The sequence below is a fragment of the Amblyomma americanum genome, chromosome 7 (assembly GCF_052857255.1).
Source record: "Amblyomma americanum isolate KBUSLIRL-KWMA chromosome 7, ASM5285725v1, whole genome shotgun sequence".
Lineage (NCBI taxonomy): Eukaryota > Metazoa > Arthropoda > Arachnida > Ixodida > Ixodidae > Amblyomma > Amblyomma americanum.
In genome coordinates, this window is record NC_135503.1 from 96101975 (window position 1) to 96117846 (window position 15872).

A 15872-nucleotide genomic window follows, 5' to 3' on the forward strand; every position below is an offset into this window, starting at 1 on the left:
GGAAAAGGCTCGCATCGCTGGCCCAGGACTTCGTAGCGCCTCGCTGTACGTCATAACGGAGGGCGCCGGGTGTGGAGCTGGGGGTGGCTGCACAACTTCGTCGGATTTCTTCGCGGACCACGTCCGTAACGGCAGCGACGCTGACCTGTGGAGCTTCAAAGCGAAGTTTCGCCAGTTCCTCGCGCACAAGGCTTCTTACAAGCTCCCGAAGGTCCTCGGCGGGCAGCGACGTAGGCATGTACTGGGACTGGGAAGCGGCTGCTACAGTAGCCTGATGTCCGTAGTGGGCGCCCCGTTCCTGTAAAGAGCGCTCGATACCCATTGCCTCCTTGGTGAAGTTGGACACTGTTCATGGCGGGTCACGGTCCAGTCCGGCAAACAGCTGCTCTTTTACGCCACGCATCAAGTGGCGTACCTTCTGGGCGTCGGGCATAGCAGGGTCGGCCCGATTGAAGAGTCGGGTTATGTCCTCGATGAACATCGCGACGCCCTCGTTCGGCTGCTGTGATCTCGAGCGCAGGGCGATTTCAGCTTTCTCTTTTCTTTCGCTGCTGAGAATGTCGCTAGCAGCTCTCGACTAAAAGCCTCCCAGGTGGTAAAGGAAGCTTCGTGGTTCTCAAACCACGTTTTGGCCGAGTCCTGCAGCGTAAAGTAGACGTTGCGCAGCTTGCGCTTGCCGTCCCACTCATTGAAACCCGCCACTCAGTCAAAGCTGGCCAACCAGTCTTTGACGTCCTCGAACCTGTCCCCGTGGAACGGTGGCGGCGATCGAGGTGCGTGAAGGACAAATGGCGGGGCATTCCCGGAGTGCTTTGTCTGGCTAGCCGCGGTGGATGTCATGGCCCTTACCGGCGCTGTCAGTTGGCCGAACTCGGGTTGTAGGCCTCACAAGCGGCGGCTCGCCTTGTGGACTGGTGTTGTAGCCACGCGTTGAGAGCTGATGCCAAAGGTGTCCTCGAAGTCAGCGTACATGGGCCGTCACCACGCACCTCCACCAAATATGTCACTGAGAAACGGTTGACGTAAGCAGGGCTGGTTTACTTGCTTTAATTAGACACGCAAGACGTTGGAACGCGCAAGGCAGAAGGCAGCACGAGAGATGATGAAGACGAAGCATCTAGCCCCGAGATGGCTCAAGGCTTGCCAACTGCCAGGAAATGCAGTTTAGCCGCCATATGGCGCCACTAGAGTAGTTAGTAGCGTAGCAATATTACAGAGGCCAAGTTGCGTCTACTTGCTCGATACAACACAGATTTTGCTCTCTAACCAGGCTCAGAAGTAGTTGAACCACAGCCAATTTTTTTGCGTGTGTGCATTTGTGCTTTGCCTCCTTGCACCACAGCGCAGCAGAGAAGCCAGTCTGGTGGGTGGCTGCCTCTGCATTTTAGCTCAAGTTGCACACACTCATATTCGGCCCATTTATATGTTTGCACATGTGCGGTTGGTCGCCACGCAAATTATACGATTGGAATTTGTGGAAATTTTTAACATAGTAGGCAGAAAATGTGTTATCCGGGAACATATTAACCGGGAGAAAAAATAGTGCAACTCCACAGGACATTTTTAACGCCTGCAATTTTGAGCGTATGAACTGGAAAACCATAAGACCCGGGAACGTATCAAAGAGGTTTTACTGTACTTCCAAGTAAAACCTTCTGCACTGGCCAACACCTGTACAGGGATACTGTATCCACTGAGTGCAGACAAGGCCCTGTTATGGGAGTTGAACCAGTGCATGGAATGTGCATAGTGGAGGGGTTTCAGGTCCACGTGGGAGGTCTCTCCGGAAGTGTGTTTGAAATCTGAAGGGTTTGGCTGGTGGAGCTAGACATGGCAGCAGACACAAAGAAGCAGTTCCTTTAAATTGATGTATGCACCAACAGTGTCTGCCAAGCCGTGCCTGGTGGCAAATGCTACAGTGGAGTGTCAATGGGGCTTCGATGAGTGTTGTACACAACATGTGCAAGCATGAACTACGTGTGCCTTGCTTATGTTCTATATGTGCAGATCGTAAAGTTCAAAAACTAATGAGGTTGGTGAGCAAACCAAATTCTCCTCGGAAGATGACTCAAGAGGATGCATTGCAGGGTTTATTGGTTTTGCAAATTTGTATCTGACAGATGGGAAAAAATGGAAAAAAAAATGCCTGTCCTGTTCCTCCGAACAACCTAGTTTCCTCTTAAACAGTATTTTTTTTCCACCTCTTTGAAGAAGGCTTTCATGACACCAGTAGTGTACTGTATTGATTATGCAACAGGGGGAGACATGGCTGGGTGAGGTGAACAGCAGCTGAGTGCAGCAGTTTCAGGAGCTAGAATACGAGGACCTTCCCTTTGTCATTATCTTCTGTGCAGACATCACAACAACGGTGACTGCTACAGTGCCCTCATGTGCGCAAGTGATGAGTAAGCTGCGAAGCCGAGGAACATCTACATGACAACAGCACCAGCGATGCTGTGATGGCCACTCACCAGTAAGGTAGCCAGCAGTGGGCGCAGGCGCCATGAAGAGGTCGTGCTTCTGGTCCTTGTAGTCCGCCCAGATGCTGGACTGGCTGAGCACATTGTTGACCTGTGCAAAGCAGGGTGCTCTGAATAGCCTCCCTTGGCTATGTGTTGTTTTTTTACATGCGCAGCATGTTATTCGGACATTATTCCACCAGCTGTCTGCCAGGCAACATCAGGACCAAATCTAACATCACAGTCAAGAAGGCTTAGGACATAGTTGCACTTAATCCTCTGCTCAGCCAGCACTGAAACTAAAGCGTTTGCTCACTGCTTAACTCATAATGGCTTCCCGCTTACTAACAGTTTAATGTGTAAAGTCGACTCCCGTTAATACGAAGTTCATGAAGACCGCAAAAAACTTCGTATTAAACGAACTTCCAATTAACCACAAAGCACACAAAAAAAATTCCCCAACAAGCGAGCCGCCCTTTCTAAATAAAACAGCTCATGCATTCCTTAATTCTTTGATGTGACAGCTGCAAACAGTTGTGCATGATCCCTCAATAAGAAGGGCAAATGCTGCATTCAAAGCGGACACATGAATGAATGAAATGCCTCTTCGCAGCATCTGTGCACTGCAGAGGCCAGCCAGCGAGGTGCAATAGAGGCTCTCACTGACCTGTTCCCCACTGGCCGTGTCTGCAGCCATGGCCTTGAGTGCCTGGACGGCGTGAGCCTTGGTCGTGGCGCTGGTTGAGGGCTTCCCCAACAGGTTCAGCAGTTGCTCCACCAGGCCTCCACGCACCGCCTGCACGAGCAGGGGAATTCTCTCACATGGTGGTCACATGACATGCCCTCACCTGCCCACAGAAGTCCAGGGTACTCAGTTGCAAGGTGTCCCTGCCAGTAGTGGAGGCAAGAAAAGCCACACCAAAATGAACCAATCTGCTGCAGCACAGATTACACACTGATGCCCACCTAGTGGTGATTTTGCGGTGCTTGCGCACTAGAAAAAAAGGCTTTTTTCAGTTTCTTTTTATTCATGGCAAGCACATTCATGCGGGGAAACCCTTACATGGTCAAACTTAAGAGGGGAAGAAAGGAGGGGGGGACAGAAAGAAATTTTCATGTTTTGTTTTCCTCAGCAAGAAATTTTCGGTGGGAAAACAACAAAGGTCTCAATTTCTACAGTGGCAGCTGTCGGTGCCTCGACTCCGGAGATTGGGGTCGTGTGGGTTGGTGTTGTGGTCCACAAAGAGGAGATGAGGACGAGTGGGGGAGGGAGAGCGCATTGAGGAGCAGCGAGTGTGAAACCCCACTACAATGAGCGCCGCTACAATGAAATTTCTGCCACAACGAAGTATTTCCGATTTCCTGTCGGCCAGAAATGTAAGGTAATGCTAATATTTCCCCCCAACAAACAAATTTTGGAGCGAGGCTCCACTTGAACAAAAATTTTTGTAAGCGGGTGTTTTTTTCCTTTTGTGCATCCAAATATGGAAATATATCTCATTTGGTTTCACCAGAAATGGCCACCAAAGACTATTTGTACTTCCAATGGTGGAGTTGACATTCTCTGTAGAATTGGAATTACTGTGCACACATGTGCACAACAAAAAAATTACAGGATTGCACTTGAGTCTGCTTAAGAGAGGAAATGCGAAAACCTCTCCCGATCCTCTCTTTCTCCGTATATTTTTGTTTACTTCTTTTGAAACTTTTATTTTTATTTCTTTTTACTTTTTAAATTTTATTTTCATTGCTGTTTTTATAATAAGTAAGCTTTCTCATGCATTTGCATCATTTTTCATCGAATCAGTCGCACAAAGTCTGCTTCAAACACATCATTTATTTTCATTAATACAATTTAATTAACTAATTACAATTCATCCACCAAAGTTTTCCCATTTCAAGATCTACCTAACACAATCAATCTTTTGCACATTTATCTCCACAGAACGACACAATTGTGTGGACAAAATTTGCAGACACTTTTTGCTGACGTGACATAACCATATAATGCTTTCGCATTAAAAAGCGATCTGGCGCATAGCTGTCTGCAACGGTTTTGCTGATGGCTCTGACTCTTGAGCCTCCCGAACGGCGAGATGAATGTGGTGAGCTTCTTACTGTCTTCACTCAGTGGTATCTGCCAGAACCATGAATTGGCATCGAGCTTTGAAAACACTTTCACTCCATGGAGCAGCCCGAGTGTATGGTCAACAGAGGGAATCGGATGCCACTCTCGAAGACGTGACGGTTGAGCCCAGTGAGGTCGACAAAAAAAAACATCGCCGGTTGGTTTTAGGACTAACGCCATAGGCACACACCATTCGGTCAGCTCATCGACAGGTGATACGGCGCCGATACTTGCCATTCGTTGTAGTTCAAGCCTTGTTTTTTCGTAGAGCGGAATTGGTATGCGGCCAGGTGAGCTCGAATAAATGGCTTTGCTCCTTCACGCAAGTGAATGTGGTGCTCTCTCTGCAGCTTGCCAAGTCCTTGAAACAGTGAAGGAAATTCGTCTCTTGGGCTCACCTTCCTTGCAATGGCACTGACGAAGGTTAAAATCTGCAAGTCGCTGACGGCGGGTTTTCCTAGTAGTGGAGCGTTAACATCTTCCAGCACGTAGACGTCTTGGAGCATTTGGCGTCCACGGTACGCGAGCTGAAGACGTGCTACGCCTTTGGCTATGAGAAGCTGCCCATCGGGACCATACAGCTGGCAAGGAGCAAGTGACAGCGCAGGCTGTTGAAAATTGCGGGCGGTAGGACTGATTCGCCGGCCCCCGTGTCAATCCGGAATTTGATGGGTTAGCCTTGCACAAGGATGGTCACCTCCCATGCCGACGTATCGGAGAACGAAACAGTTCTGTGGAATGTTTGTTCGCTGTCGGGTCCTGGTGCTTCTATGATGTCCATCCGACGTGACATGCAGACAGATGAGCAGTGTCCCTTCTTATGGCAGGCCTTGCACACCTGAACTCTGGGCAGATTGCACGTGGGTGTTGGTCTTTTCCGCACCAGCGACTTGGTTGCGAGACGTAGTCGTCTGCTGGACATGAATTTGGCCTTGATTCCAAGTGTGATCGACCATCGTTGGTTTGAATGGCCTTTGCATGATGCCGGGTTGCTGCTTGCCTGATGCAACCTTGTTGACGGCGAGATTGTCAGGGTAAAGCTCTGCTTGCTGTTGACAGACGCTCTTGGTCTGCCTGATGGACTCCAACGCCTTCTGAAGGGTAAGTCCTGCGTAAAGTTGTAGCCTCACTGCCATCGATGATCTTGAAGGTCGACGACCAGCCTGTCTCGTACCAGTTCCTCATGGAGGGTGCCATACTCACAGCTGCTAGAAAATGTGTGAAGCACAGTGACAAATTCTTCCACGGACTCGCCTTCCTGTGGGACCCTTGTGTTGAAACGAGCCCTTTCAAAGATAACGTTGCGCCGCAGAATGCAATACCCGTCGAACTGCTTCAAGACAACTTCTATGTTCTGGGTGTTCCCTCCTGACGTCCTCGGCTTGGTCGCCCATCAAGTAGAGGAGTGTGTCGACTTGGTGTGATCTCGGTTTGGCAGAAAGACTGGAAGCCGTGTGGAAATGCTCAAATCACTTCATCCACTTCAGCCACTCGGCAGGAGTCTTGAAGCAGAAAGCCTCTGGCGACTGGATGACGAAGGACGCCATGTTTAGCCATGTAGTCCAAGCCAAAGATGCTGCTTTGACGTATACCACCACAAGCGAAGCAGTCGGTGATCGCATGGGCCCGGGCAGGCTTGGCTCACCGTGGAGATTGAGATACTACTGACACCATGTTGAGTTTAGGAAAGCAGGGCCAGCGACCAGTTTATTGCCCGGGCAGGCGAACACTCGGTTGCTGGTCCTGCTTTCCTCAACTCAACAACGTGCACGCTTTGTCGGCACCAGTTGGCAGCAGTCTCAGTGCAATATCTCGCACAATGAGAAAGAGTGCTTTTTTAACATGCAAAAAAAAAAAAATATGCACTTTGACATCCAGTTTAGCGGTTGCATTAAAGGCCTGAATACGTTCATTTTTTTAGATTTCTGGAGTACTATGAAAATGAAGCTACAGCACTGATTTTGTGACTGCAAAAGACCGAAGCTGAAAGATTTTCGGAAGTAACTGCTGTTCACACACTATCCAGTCCAATCTGATTGATGTACTGGTCTGATTTAACGCCAACGAAGTTTCCACCTCAGCAAAACTTTTTACTGGTCCCATAAATTTCGTTGCAGTGGGATTTAACCATACCGCATCTGTGCTGAGGAATGCTGGTGTGGCTATGGTGCTTGCACAGCATGTGCATGTACATGTCGGTGCTATGCCATTACAAGATGCCATAATAAACATGTCACGAGTTCCAAGGAAAGAGCAAGTGGATTCTATTTGCTTTGTTAGAAAAAATTGGCAGTGGTTTAGCTCTGGTTAAACCTGGAGTGACGCGATAGCTGCAGCTGGCCGAGTGGAACTTGGTCGGTTCAATTGCAAAGTCAGTCTTTCGCCGCCCCGCTTCACTGGGCGTTGCTTCTTCATCTCCGCCTCACTTGACACGGCGCATGCGCACAGCTGTGGCAGCTCGGTTTCGCCGGCGCGCCACGCCGCCGGCAGCAGCAGCTGCTCTGCACCACGTGGCTGGTCACGTGACGAACTACGTGATCAACCACGGCGCCGCGCCGCCGGCAGCTGCTCCACACCCCGTGATCAACTACGTGACAGCGTGGCGGCGCAGCTACACTGAAGGCTCGAAATGCTGTAGCTGTCGCTACAAAACTGTCACATCCATTTCTGGAAAAGAAAGTTCCCAGAGCGTGGTAGGCACGAGAAACCAAAACTTACTAGATAAGGGGACAACAGACTGTCAAAGCTGCACATTGAGATACAAGAGATGCTGCAGGGTAAGGCTCCGAATTAATATCAACTACTAGTGCTTGTCATTCTTTGGCACATGCGGAAATCTTAGTACGGTCGACTGCAGTTAATACAAAGTTCACAGGCACCACAAAAAACTTAGAATTAAACAAACTTCAATTAAGCACAAAACACTAAAACAGCATCTTTATTAGTCGCGAAGTCGAGTTTGTTGAGAAAAATAGTAAATCATCTTGCTCTGCTTTTTCTTACCGAATCGCACTGCGGATTGGATTGGATTAGAAAACATTTATTCGCCGGCAGAAAGTGGTTTAAGGCGAGGTCTCGGTCATGCTAGATGGCCATCAGCCCATGGCTTACGGCGACCTCGTTGGCTCGCTCCACTGTGGAGAGCAAGTTCTGCGAGCTGTAATGTGCCGTAATGCTTCTGCATTCAACGGCAAACAAGCAAGCTCTACAGCCGCATCAGCAGCAGTTGGTTGCGGCTCGTCTTCAAGGTTGTCGTCACTTTCCTGGCTTGGTTCATCGCGGGGTCAAATCGTCTCCAGAATCTCGCTGTCCGTAAGCACGCCGCACATTTCAACTGCGGCGTCTAAGGCGACGTATTCTTCAAAACGGATGTCACCGAGAGTTTCGCCAAAATCTGCGCCATCAGCCCCACTTGGTTGCACTTCCCCCCATGAGCTAGCAGCACAGACATCCTCTGAAGTAGTTATCACAAAACCGCATGCTGAAAGCTTATAAAGTTGGAAAGCGAGTTATGCTTGATCCCATATTTCCGCGCAATGTCAGGCTTGGCGGTGTCTCCCTTTTCTACTTCTTTCAAAATTTCGACTTTCGTTGGCAGGTCGAGCATGTGATAAGAGCCGTGAGTTGCAACTGCAGTCGAATTCCGAAGCGTGGAATGATTCACGAAACAAGCAATTCAATGTGCTGCTGACACTGCAACAAATACACTCGACGAAAGTGACGCGGCTGGCCTGCCTCACTCTTGGCTCGACGTGCGCAATGAGAGTTTCAAGCCTAATCTCGCACAATCTCGCTGTTTCCAGTATGCAGCACTGCGGACGCCTATGGCAGCTGTAGCAAAGAATAATCTTGCCGCTTCGAAAGCGGCGGTGCTACGGATTGCTGTGATGGTGACGACCCAGCGCGGAGCACGGAGCTGTTGAGTCATTTTGAAAATTGCACATTCGACTAAAAAATGATTGCCACCTCGAGCCTCTTGACTAGAAAATAACTTCTAATTAAACTTCAAATTACTGAGCAATTTTTTCTATAGGATTACATGCGAAACTGACGGGACCAAGACTTCCCTTCTACTCAACCGAAAATTCCAATTAAGCAGCTTCAAATTATAGGGAGCCGAGTGTGCAAGTCTGCTTTTACATTTCATTCAGAAATTTTGGCGGCCATGGCCAGGTTTGAACGCATGACCTTGGGCTCAACATGTCATCACATATGCTGCTGAATGCTGGGGCATGGCAGCTGCTCGGTGTCCTACTCCCCGTTGGTCAAGGGCAACCAATGGAAAGTCTGCAGTACGGGTGACACATATCTCGTGATGCCATAAACCCTGCAGAGTGTCCCTCCTCGGACAGCTGCAGCCTCTAAATGTAGCTGGGGGCCAGAGGCACTTTGTTCTCAGCAGGGCGGGTGTACTTGATGCTAAGCACATGTGACTCCCACCTGATGAACCAGACCGGGCACGGCAGCCTGGCAGAGCCCCAGTATTGTCTGGCAGGCCAGCTGGGCGGACTCTGGGCACGACAGGGACCGACCCAGGGGATCCAGGCAGGTCACGCCCACTGATTGTGCACACGCCTGTAACACAGACAAAGATACAACAGCTGTTCACAGAACTCCTAATTGCACCTTCTGCAGCCCAGAAGACTATGCTAGGATCAGCCTTGGTTCAGTAATTAGCTGCTGATCATACATTCTCAATAACTAGCCACCCTTCTTAACAACTAGCAAATGCAATGCATTATTTTTCCATTCTTGTGTCTAAAAGGAGTAGCACTGATATTGTTTTACCTGGTAGCTCCATTTACTCGTACTGCAGTACGGTAGTACTGTAGTACTGTGTTTACAGTAGACGACTCATTTTTCGGACTGCAGTAATTTGCATTTGTGTGATATTTCGGACTTCTATGAGGAACAGTCATGTACAGCCGTGGTCAAAATTATGCGGCCCACGGCTCCGGCGCAAGAAGCTGCTGCGGGGCAGCACCGCGGCGTTGCTATCTGTGTCGGGCGCTCACTGCGAGGGTGTAGAGAGTGACGACAAAGCTTCGCCTTCACTCTCCCCTGACCACGCCACACGGCTGATGAATGTCAAGTGCAGCGTTCAGCTGTTTCGCGGCTCACGGTCAGTACGAAAGAGGGCTCTCCAATGCGTGCTGCATGCGACTTTCAGTGCCTACTCTAATATCTCGTCTTCCCTATGAACAGACCGGCTACGGCAGGCGCGCGTTCCGCAGTTCGACTAAGCGCGTCTGCCTGCGAAGCGTCAGAGTTCGGTTCGCATTCCATACTTACGCGCAACTCGCGTCCGTGTACGCCGCGCTCCAGTGCTCGGCGCTTGGTCAGATTAACCCTAATTAGTAGCTGGAGCTTGCTCCTTTAAAATTGTTAATTTAAAGCTAAAAAAAATCTAAGGACACTCTTGCTGCAACAAAATTACGAGTAACAGACTACCAGAAATAAAACAGGGCTTTACCGAGTTCACAGACCATGGTCCTGACGCGACAATAACTTGTTCTACCCTATTTCTTGAGCACCGACATGCCCGTGCACCAAGGCTTACTACGCATGGGCGCGCTGGGCATACGAGAGCGAAGCAGTATCCAGGCGGCAACGGTGAACTGCACGCACTACCCTTCAGCATGGCTGGCAAACGACGCAAAGCGGAGACGCGCCCCTTCATACTGACCGCCACCCGCGAAACAGCTGAACGCCGCACTTGACATTCATCAGCCGTGTGGCGTGCTCAGGGGAGAGTGAGGGCGAAGCTTTGTCGTCACTCTGTGCACCCTCGCAGCGAGTGCCCGACGGAGGTAGCAGCGCCGCGGTGCAGCCCCGAAGCCGCTCCTTGCACCGGAGCCATGGGCCACGTATTTTTGAGTGCGGCTGTACGTCATAGGAACATTTACATTTTCACAGCCGATATTTCGGACTCTGTCGAGTCCAAAAGTTCGATTTCTCAGACTAAAATAGGAGCTATGGATACCATGGAGATCAATTTTCAATCGAAAGTGCATTTTATCGGCTTAATATAGGCATGAGAGCGAATCGCTGTCACAACGAACCGATTCTCCAAACACCGCGAAAGACACCATCTTGGATTTAAATGGTGTCAGCCAGCTAATGGTACAGGGGCGCTGATGGAGTCAGTTGGACGAACTGGCTTAGATAGTTTTGGCTATTTGTTCTTCACCGCTGCCACACTCTCCGCTGCCACTGAGATGGCCTACAAAAATCATGTGATCGTGATCAAAACGCGACAGCTGCAGCATCCACCGTGGCTTGGACGATACTCCTTGCTGTGTCAGGTGATGTGGGGTGGGGGGGTGGGTGGTGTCTTCACATGGGTTATCTCTCTCAGTCTTTGTGAGCGTCGTTGCCCTTGCTTTGCGCAGTGCAAGCATTCATTCGCGGCATGACCTGCAGCTGCGTCGCACCGTCTGGTATCATGACACGAGGTAGTGCGGACATGACGAAAACATGACTATGGCTCAGATACAGTCTAATATTATTGCTTGCAAGCAGAACACGGGGAGAAGCAGATTTAGAGATTTTTTAAAGCCGGTTTTCCCCGGTGACCTCTTTCAGCAAGGTTGGGCCCCTATTCCAGGGCTCCACAGCCTAGCTGCTTCGCTTGCGTGCTGCACTAGTACCCTTGGGCAGTGAGCTCACAGCTGGTAACAGTTTTTTTCTTTTGCAGGTCATGGATTCTTCTGACTGATTATTCGGACCATTTTCTGGGTCACGCTGAGACCTAAAAATCGGTAGGCAACTGTATACAAACATAATGGTAGTTTTTTTCCCTCACTTCATCGGTTTCAGAATTTATCTTGCATTATATTTGGAACCAAGGCACAAACATAATGAGATTTTTTTTTTCTCAGTGCCGCTCAGGGCAGCCACAGCGGCCTTGGTCCATTGACACTTCATGCTGTGAAGGAAACTTTCAGAGCATGAAGGATGGTAACCAGTACAGTGGCACCATCTGTCGGCGAATACTGTAACAAAGAGCCGTCCAATTAGCGGGCCACTTAGCTCACCAACCACCGGCCTCAATCACCCACCTAACTCCCTCACAACCATAACTGAGGTGCCAGTTACCTGGCTGGAGCTGGCCTGGTGCAAGAGGCGGAGGCATCCCGCAAGTCCGGGCTTGCGGGCCAATGCCTGGCACAGTTGGGGCAGGTGTCCTAGCACGGGCAGCCGCTCCCGCAGGTTGGGCTGTCCCTGGAGCACTCCGCAGGCCGCCGAGCACAGAAGCTCCAGGGGGCTGCCCTCGTCCACCTGCGATGGTGGCACAAACAGGATCAGACACCTCCGCACTAGCTTGGCACCTGCCTTTCAGGGCTGAATGCATGATGCTGGCCATTTATTCGATGATAGTGCACTATTCATCCCAGGACGAATTTCTGTAAGCACAATCCTAGGTGAATTGATGATGATGATGCTAGGTTTTTATGGCGCAAGGGCACTTAAGGCCAAAGAACGCCAAACACGAGATTTTTGGTCGACTCAGGCTAAAATATATAGATACAATCCTAGGTGAATTGAGAAGAAAACTGTGTTTGTCAACAGGCCAACTGCATGAATGTAACTGCCCTCTTAAATGTAAGCACAAAGCACACACAGTATACAATGCCGAACGATAATTTCTACTACACTTTATAAACCTCTAAATAAGTTAATGCTAGGGGTGTGCGAATACTGAAGTTTTCGAATATGAATCGAATACAGATATGAAAAAAAAATTGAATATCGAAGATCTGTTCAGTACGAAAAAAATATTTCAGAAAATGATAAACAGGCAAATGCTGTTGCCCTTATTGCTTTTGAAAATAGTGTGTGGTCTTTGCAACTGAAATACAGTCGAGCCCACATATAACGGCCCCACTTAAGATGAACTTTCGCTTATAACGAACAAAACCTGCGCGAATGTCAAAATATACATTGTTTCAATGGCACAAAATCACACGTATAACAAAACGTCATTAAGCCCTGCTGATCGATTACAGTGAACGAACGGTGTAAACCCGGCGCCGCGATGAAAGATAACCTGCCTCCGACCCCTTGTGCGCCCGGTGCTCGGCATGTCTTCCCGAGCCTCATCGCAGGCGAACTGCCCGCCCCGCTTCGCACCGCTCTCGAGCGAGCTACCCTTTCCCTGCCGATGCGCCTTCCAACATCGGCCTTCCGCCCCTCCTCACAACTCCGCTCCCCACTCCTCACTCTCTTGCAAATCCACGCGTGGCCTCCGCGATCGACCGCGCCGCCGCCGATGCCGATCGCGGAGGCCACACTCCGTGAAGCAGACCTTCCGTGGGAGCCAAGAGGTGGCTGCACTGACGCTCATGGACGCCCCTTATTGGTGCGTCTGTTGATTGGCTTGATTGCCGCCTGTGCGCGTTGCACATCTACCCCATAGTGCGCTTTTGTCACTCTTGTTGCGATGCCTACGTTTCGTTGGCTTCGTTCTAATCGCGGGCCCTGGTTGTAATTCGGGGTGGCGGACGGGAACACCGTGCCCATTTCCATTGTATTCAGCGGTAGAGATGAAAGCGGCCTGGGCGGAGGTGATGGCCACTGGCGAGCGGAACTGCTTCTGCAAGGCCGGCTTCGTTGACACACTGTCTGATGCCGAGCCTGATGCTTCGGAAGATGACCAGCCCGGCAGCGATTTGTGGCAGCGCGTCGTCGACTCCGACATGGGGGGTCATGACAGTGGTTGGAATGATTTTATTTCTGTCGATGACGACGCTGACACAACGGAACCGTGCACGGACGAGGGCATCGTTTCTGAAGTGCGGGACGAGAGTGACGGGGAGGAATCAGATGAGGATGAAACCTCGGAGCCAGCATGCATAAGCGCGCCTGTAGCAATGAGCTACATAGAGGGCCTCGGCGATAGCACGCTTCTGCTTTAAATAAGCTTGAAACCTCCCTCATCGGATCTGCACTGCAAAAACACGTCCATCACGGATTTTTTCTCAAAGAAAAAATTTGTGTTTTGACAAGCAACTGTCTAAAGCTGTGGTCCACTTACTATGAATATAACGAACGGACGCCGCGTGGTGCTCATGTTCGTTATAAGCGGGCTCGACTGTAAATAAAACCAGACTGACTCAGCACCACATAAAAAACATAACGCACACAGAAATGTATACTATCTCATTAGACAGCAATTGACCTGTAATGAGTTCATGCAAAATGAAATCCATAAAATGATGCATAACTGGCAACTAGAAATAACCTGATGGCAAGCAGAACCTCATTATTTGGAGTTCAAGGGACCGGAAAGAATGCCTGCATTATTGAAGGTCAATTTATAAAATGCCCCACACCCCTTCCGAAGAAAAAAACATCTGCTGAAAATGCGAAAATGCAGTGAAGCCTTATGACGAAGTACCCCTGCAAAAACACTGAAAAGCCTGTGACGAGCGCGCATTTTCAGTGTGCTGGAAGAGCAACGTGGATGTAAGCGAGGAGAATACCTATTGGTATCGGAAGGGTGAAACTGCTCCTAAACAGAGAAAAGAAATGACTGGCGCTGCACCAGTCGGTGTCCGAAGGCAGCGTGGAGCTGGGTTTAGAACCACCGGTGAAGAACGCAAGGGCTGACCACCGCCATCGCTGCGGGCGAGCGGCGAAGCTCAGAAACCGAAACTATGCAGCCAGGCTATTTTTAGGCCAGGTAACAAGGGCCCTCCAACCGTCATCCCGCCTGCCATTAAGTGCTCATAAGAAATGTGTGCATTAGAATGCACCATGCAACAGGCGGGATTTTTACATGGTTACTTGCCCTGTTGTGACGCCTCGACTCGCCCCTCGCGAGCCTCATGCGAAGTTCTACAAGTGGGCTTTCCCGCATATCATTGTTGACAAAAATGATATGGCAGAGCCCACACTAGGGGAGTTAGGAAGGCGACAGGATGAATGCCATTTGTGTGGGCGTTAAGTATGTAACACGTAATTCCAAACTTGCCATTTCAATGGAGCCGCATGCCTCCGACATGCTTTGCTGCTGCATCTTCCCATATTCGGGACCAAAGACACAGCATAGGTAAGTTCCACGAACTGTGACTACTGTTCAACTTTGACATCCAAATGGACAACATCCAAGAATGGTACATATTCAAAGCCACGCAGGCGCAATGTGTTGGCTCGCAGAAAACTTCAGCCCCGCAATTTAAGAGGCTCCCTTTGGGCTTTAATTTAGATTTCTTTGATCAAGTTTTCGATCTCCCCTGCAGTTTGAATTAACAAGGTTAGAGTGTACGCATTATATGGCAGCTTGCGTATTGGTGGCGAGTGACAATGAGGACTAAAAAATCAAGGTGTGTCCAAAATTTCAGGTGCCCTTGTACATTAGCACTGGAGGCCATGTCGTGGTGCTGCAAGGAAGTCTGAATACTAATCAAGCAAGTCCGAAAAATCAGGGGTTCGAATTTTCGGTCATCGACTGTATACCGGGCACGCATTTCCCTTAGTGGGAGGCACGCATTTCCCTTCTGGTGCACCAAGGTTTGCAAAATGCTCGCCAACAACGACAGATTAAAGAAGTGCAAAACTATTCACACCCTCTGCCTTGCTTGTTCTGACACTGCAAGGAAACTCGAGCACATTTCCAAAGCACCCAAACGCCTGAAAACTCGTAAATATGCCACGCACATCGAGTGGTTCCTTGACAAGGAGGCCACAGATGCGGTCGAGGCACTCAGTGAGGAATTCGAGTGGCCGGCGCAAGGTCCAGCCCGGGTTCTGTACGAAGAGGCGCACGTACACGCCTGCCACCATCAGTTCCGAGGGATCCTCTTCCACCAGGCTGAACTCGGCGGGAAGCTGCACAAGAAAACACAATTGACAACAGAAGTTCCTGAATGCAAACCTGGATAGCCAGAACTCTAGCCGGTGCTAGAGCACCTTCAAGTGCACCAAAAGAAGATGCCGAATACCATGTGACACTCGCAGTAACCGCCAGCCACAACTCTGAAAACAAGCAAATTTTTCCGGTGCTTACATGCTTACTCTGGAGTGCAACTTGGACTGCATGTTGCACTGAGTTGTTTGCGCTGATTCATATGTGCAATAACTACGTTAGGCCTAAAGCACTTTTTTTTTTACACCTGAGCACCGTATGGGCATTTTTTTCATGTTAGCCTTCAAGCAAACATTAGAGCAGCATTAGCAGAGACACCACTGACACAATTTACAAACAGTGTGAAACTGTCAGAAGGTGAGCACATCTTCGCTTACAGTGGATGGTACTAGCAGTTATCAATGGACAAAGGCAA

The 15872-nt window shown here is 49.7% G+C and overlaps 1 protein-coding gene across 1 annotated transcript in view; it reads right to left on the reverse strand.

The window, feature by feature from the left end:
* LOC144099428 (dnaJ homolog subfamily C member 13-like) overlaps nt 1-15872 on the reverse strand; it is a 158220-nt gene that overhangs the window by 10672 nt on the left and 131676 nt on the right. The window contains exons 42-46 of the mRNA XM_077632721.1: nt 15250-15420; nt 11686-11868; nt 9028-9162; nt 3127-3255; nt 2472-2571 (exon numbers count right to left, since the gene is read on the reverse strand). Of these exons, the coding sequence (XP_077488847.1) occupies nt 2472-2571; nt 3127-3255; nt 9028-9162; nt 11686-11868; nt 15250-15420 (718 nt within the window). The remainder of the gene's footprint in view (nt 1-2471; nt 2572-3126; nt 3256-9027; nt 9163-11685; nt 11869-15249; nt 15421-15872) is intronic.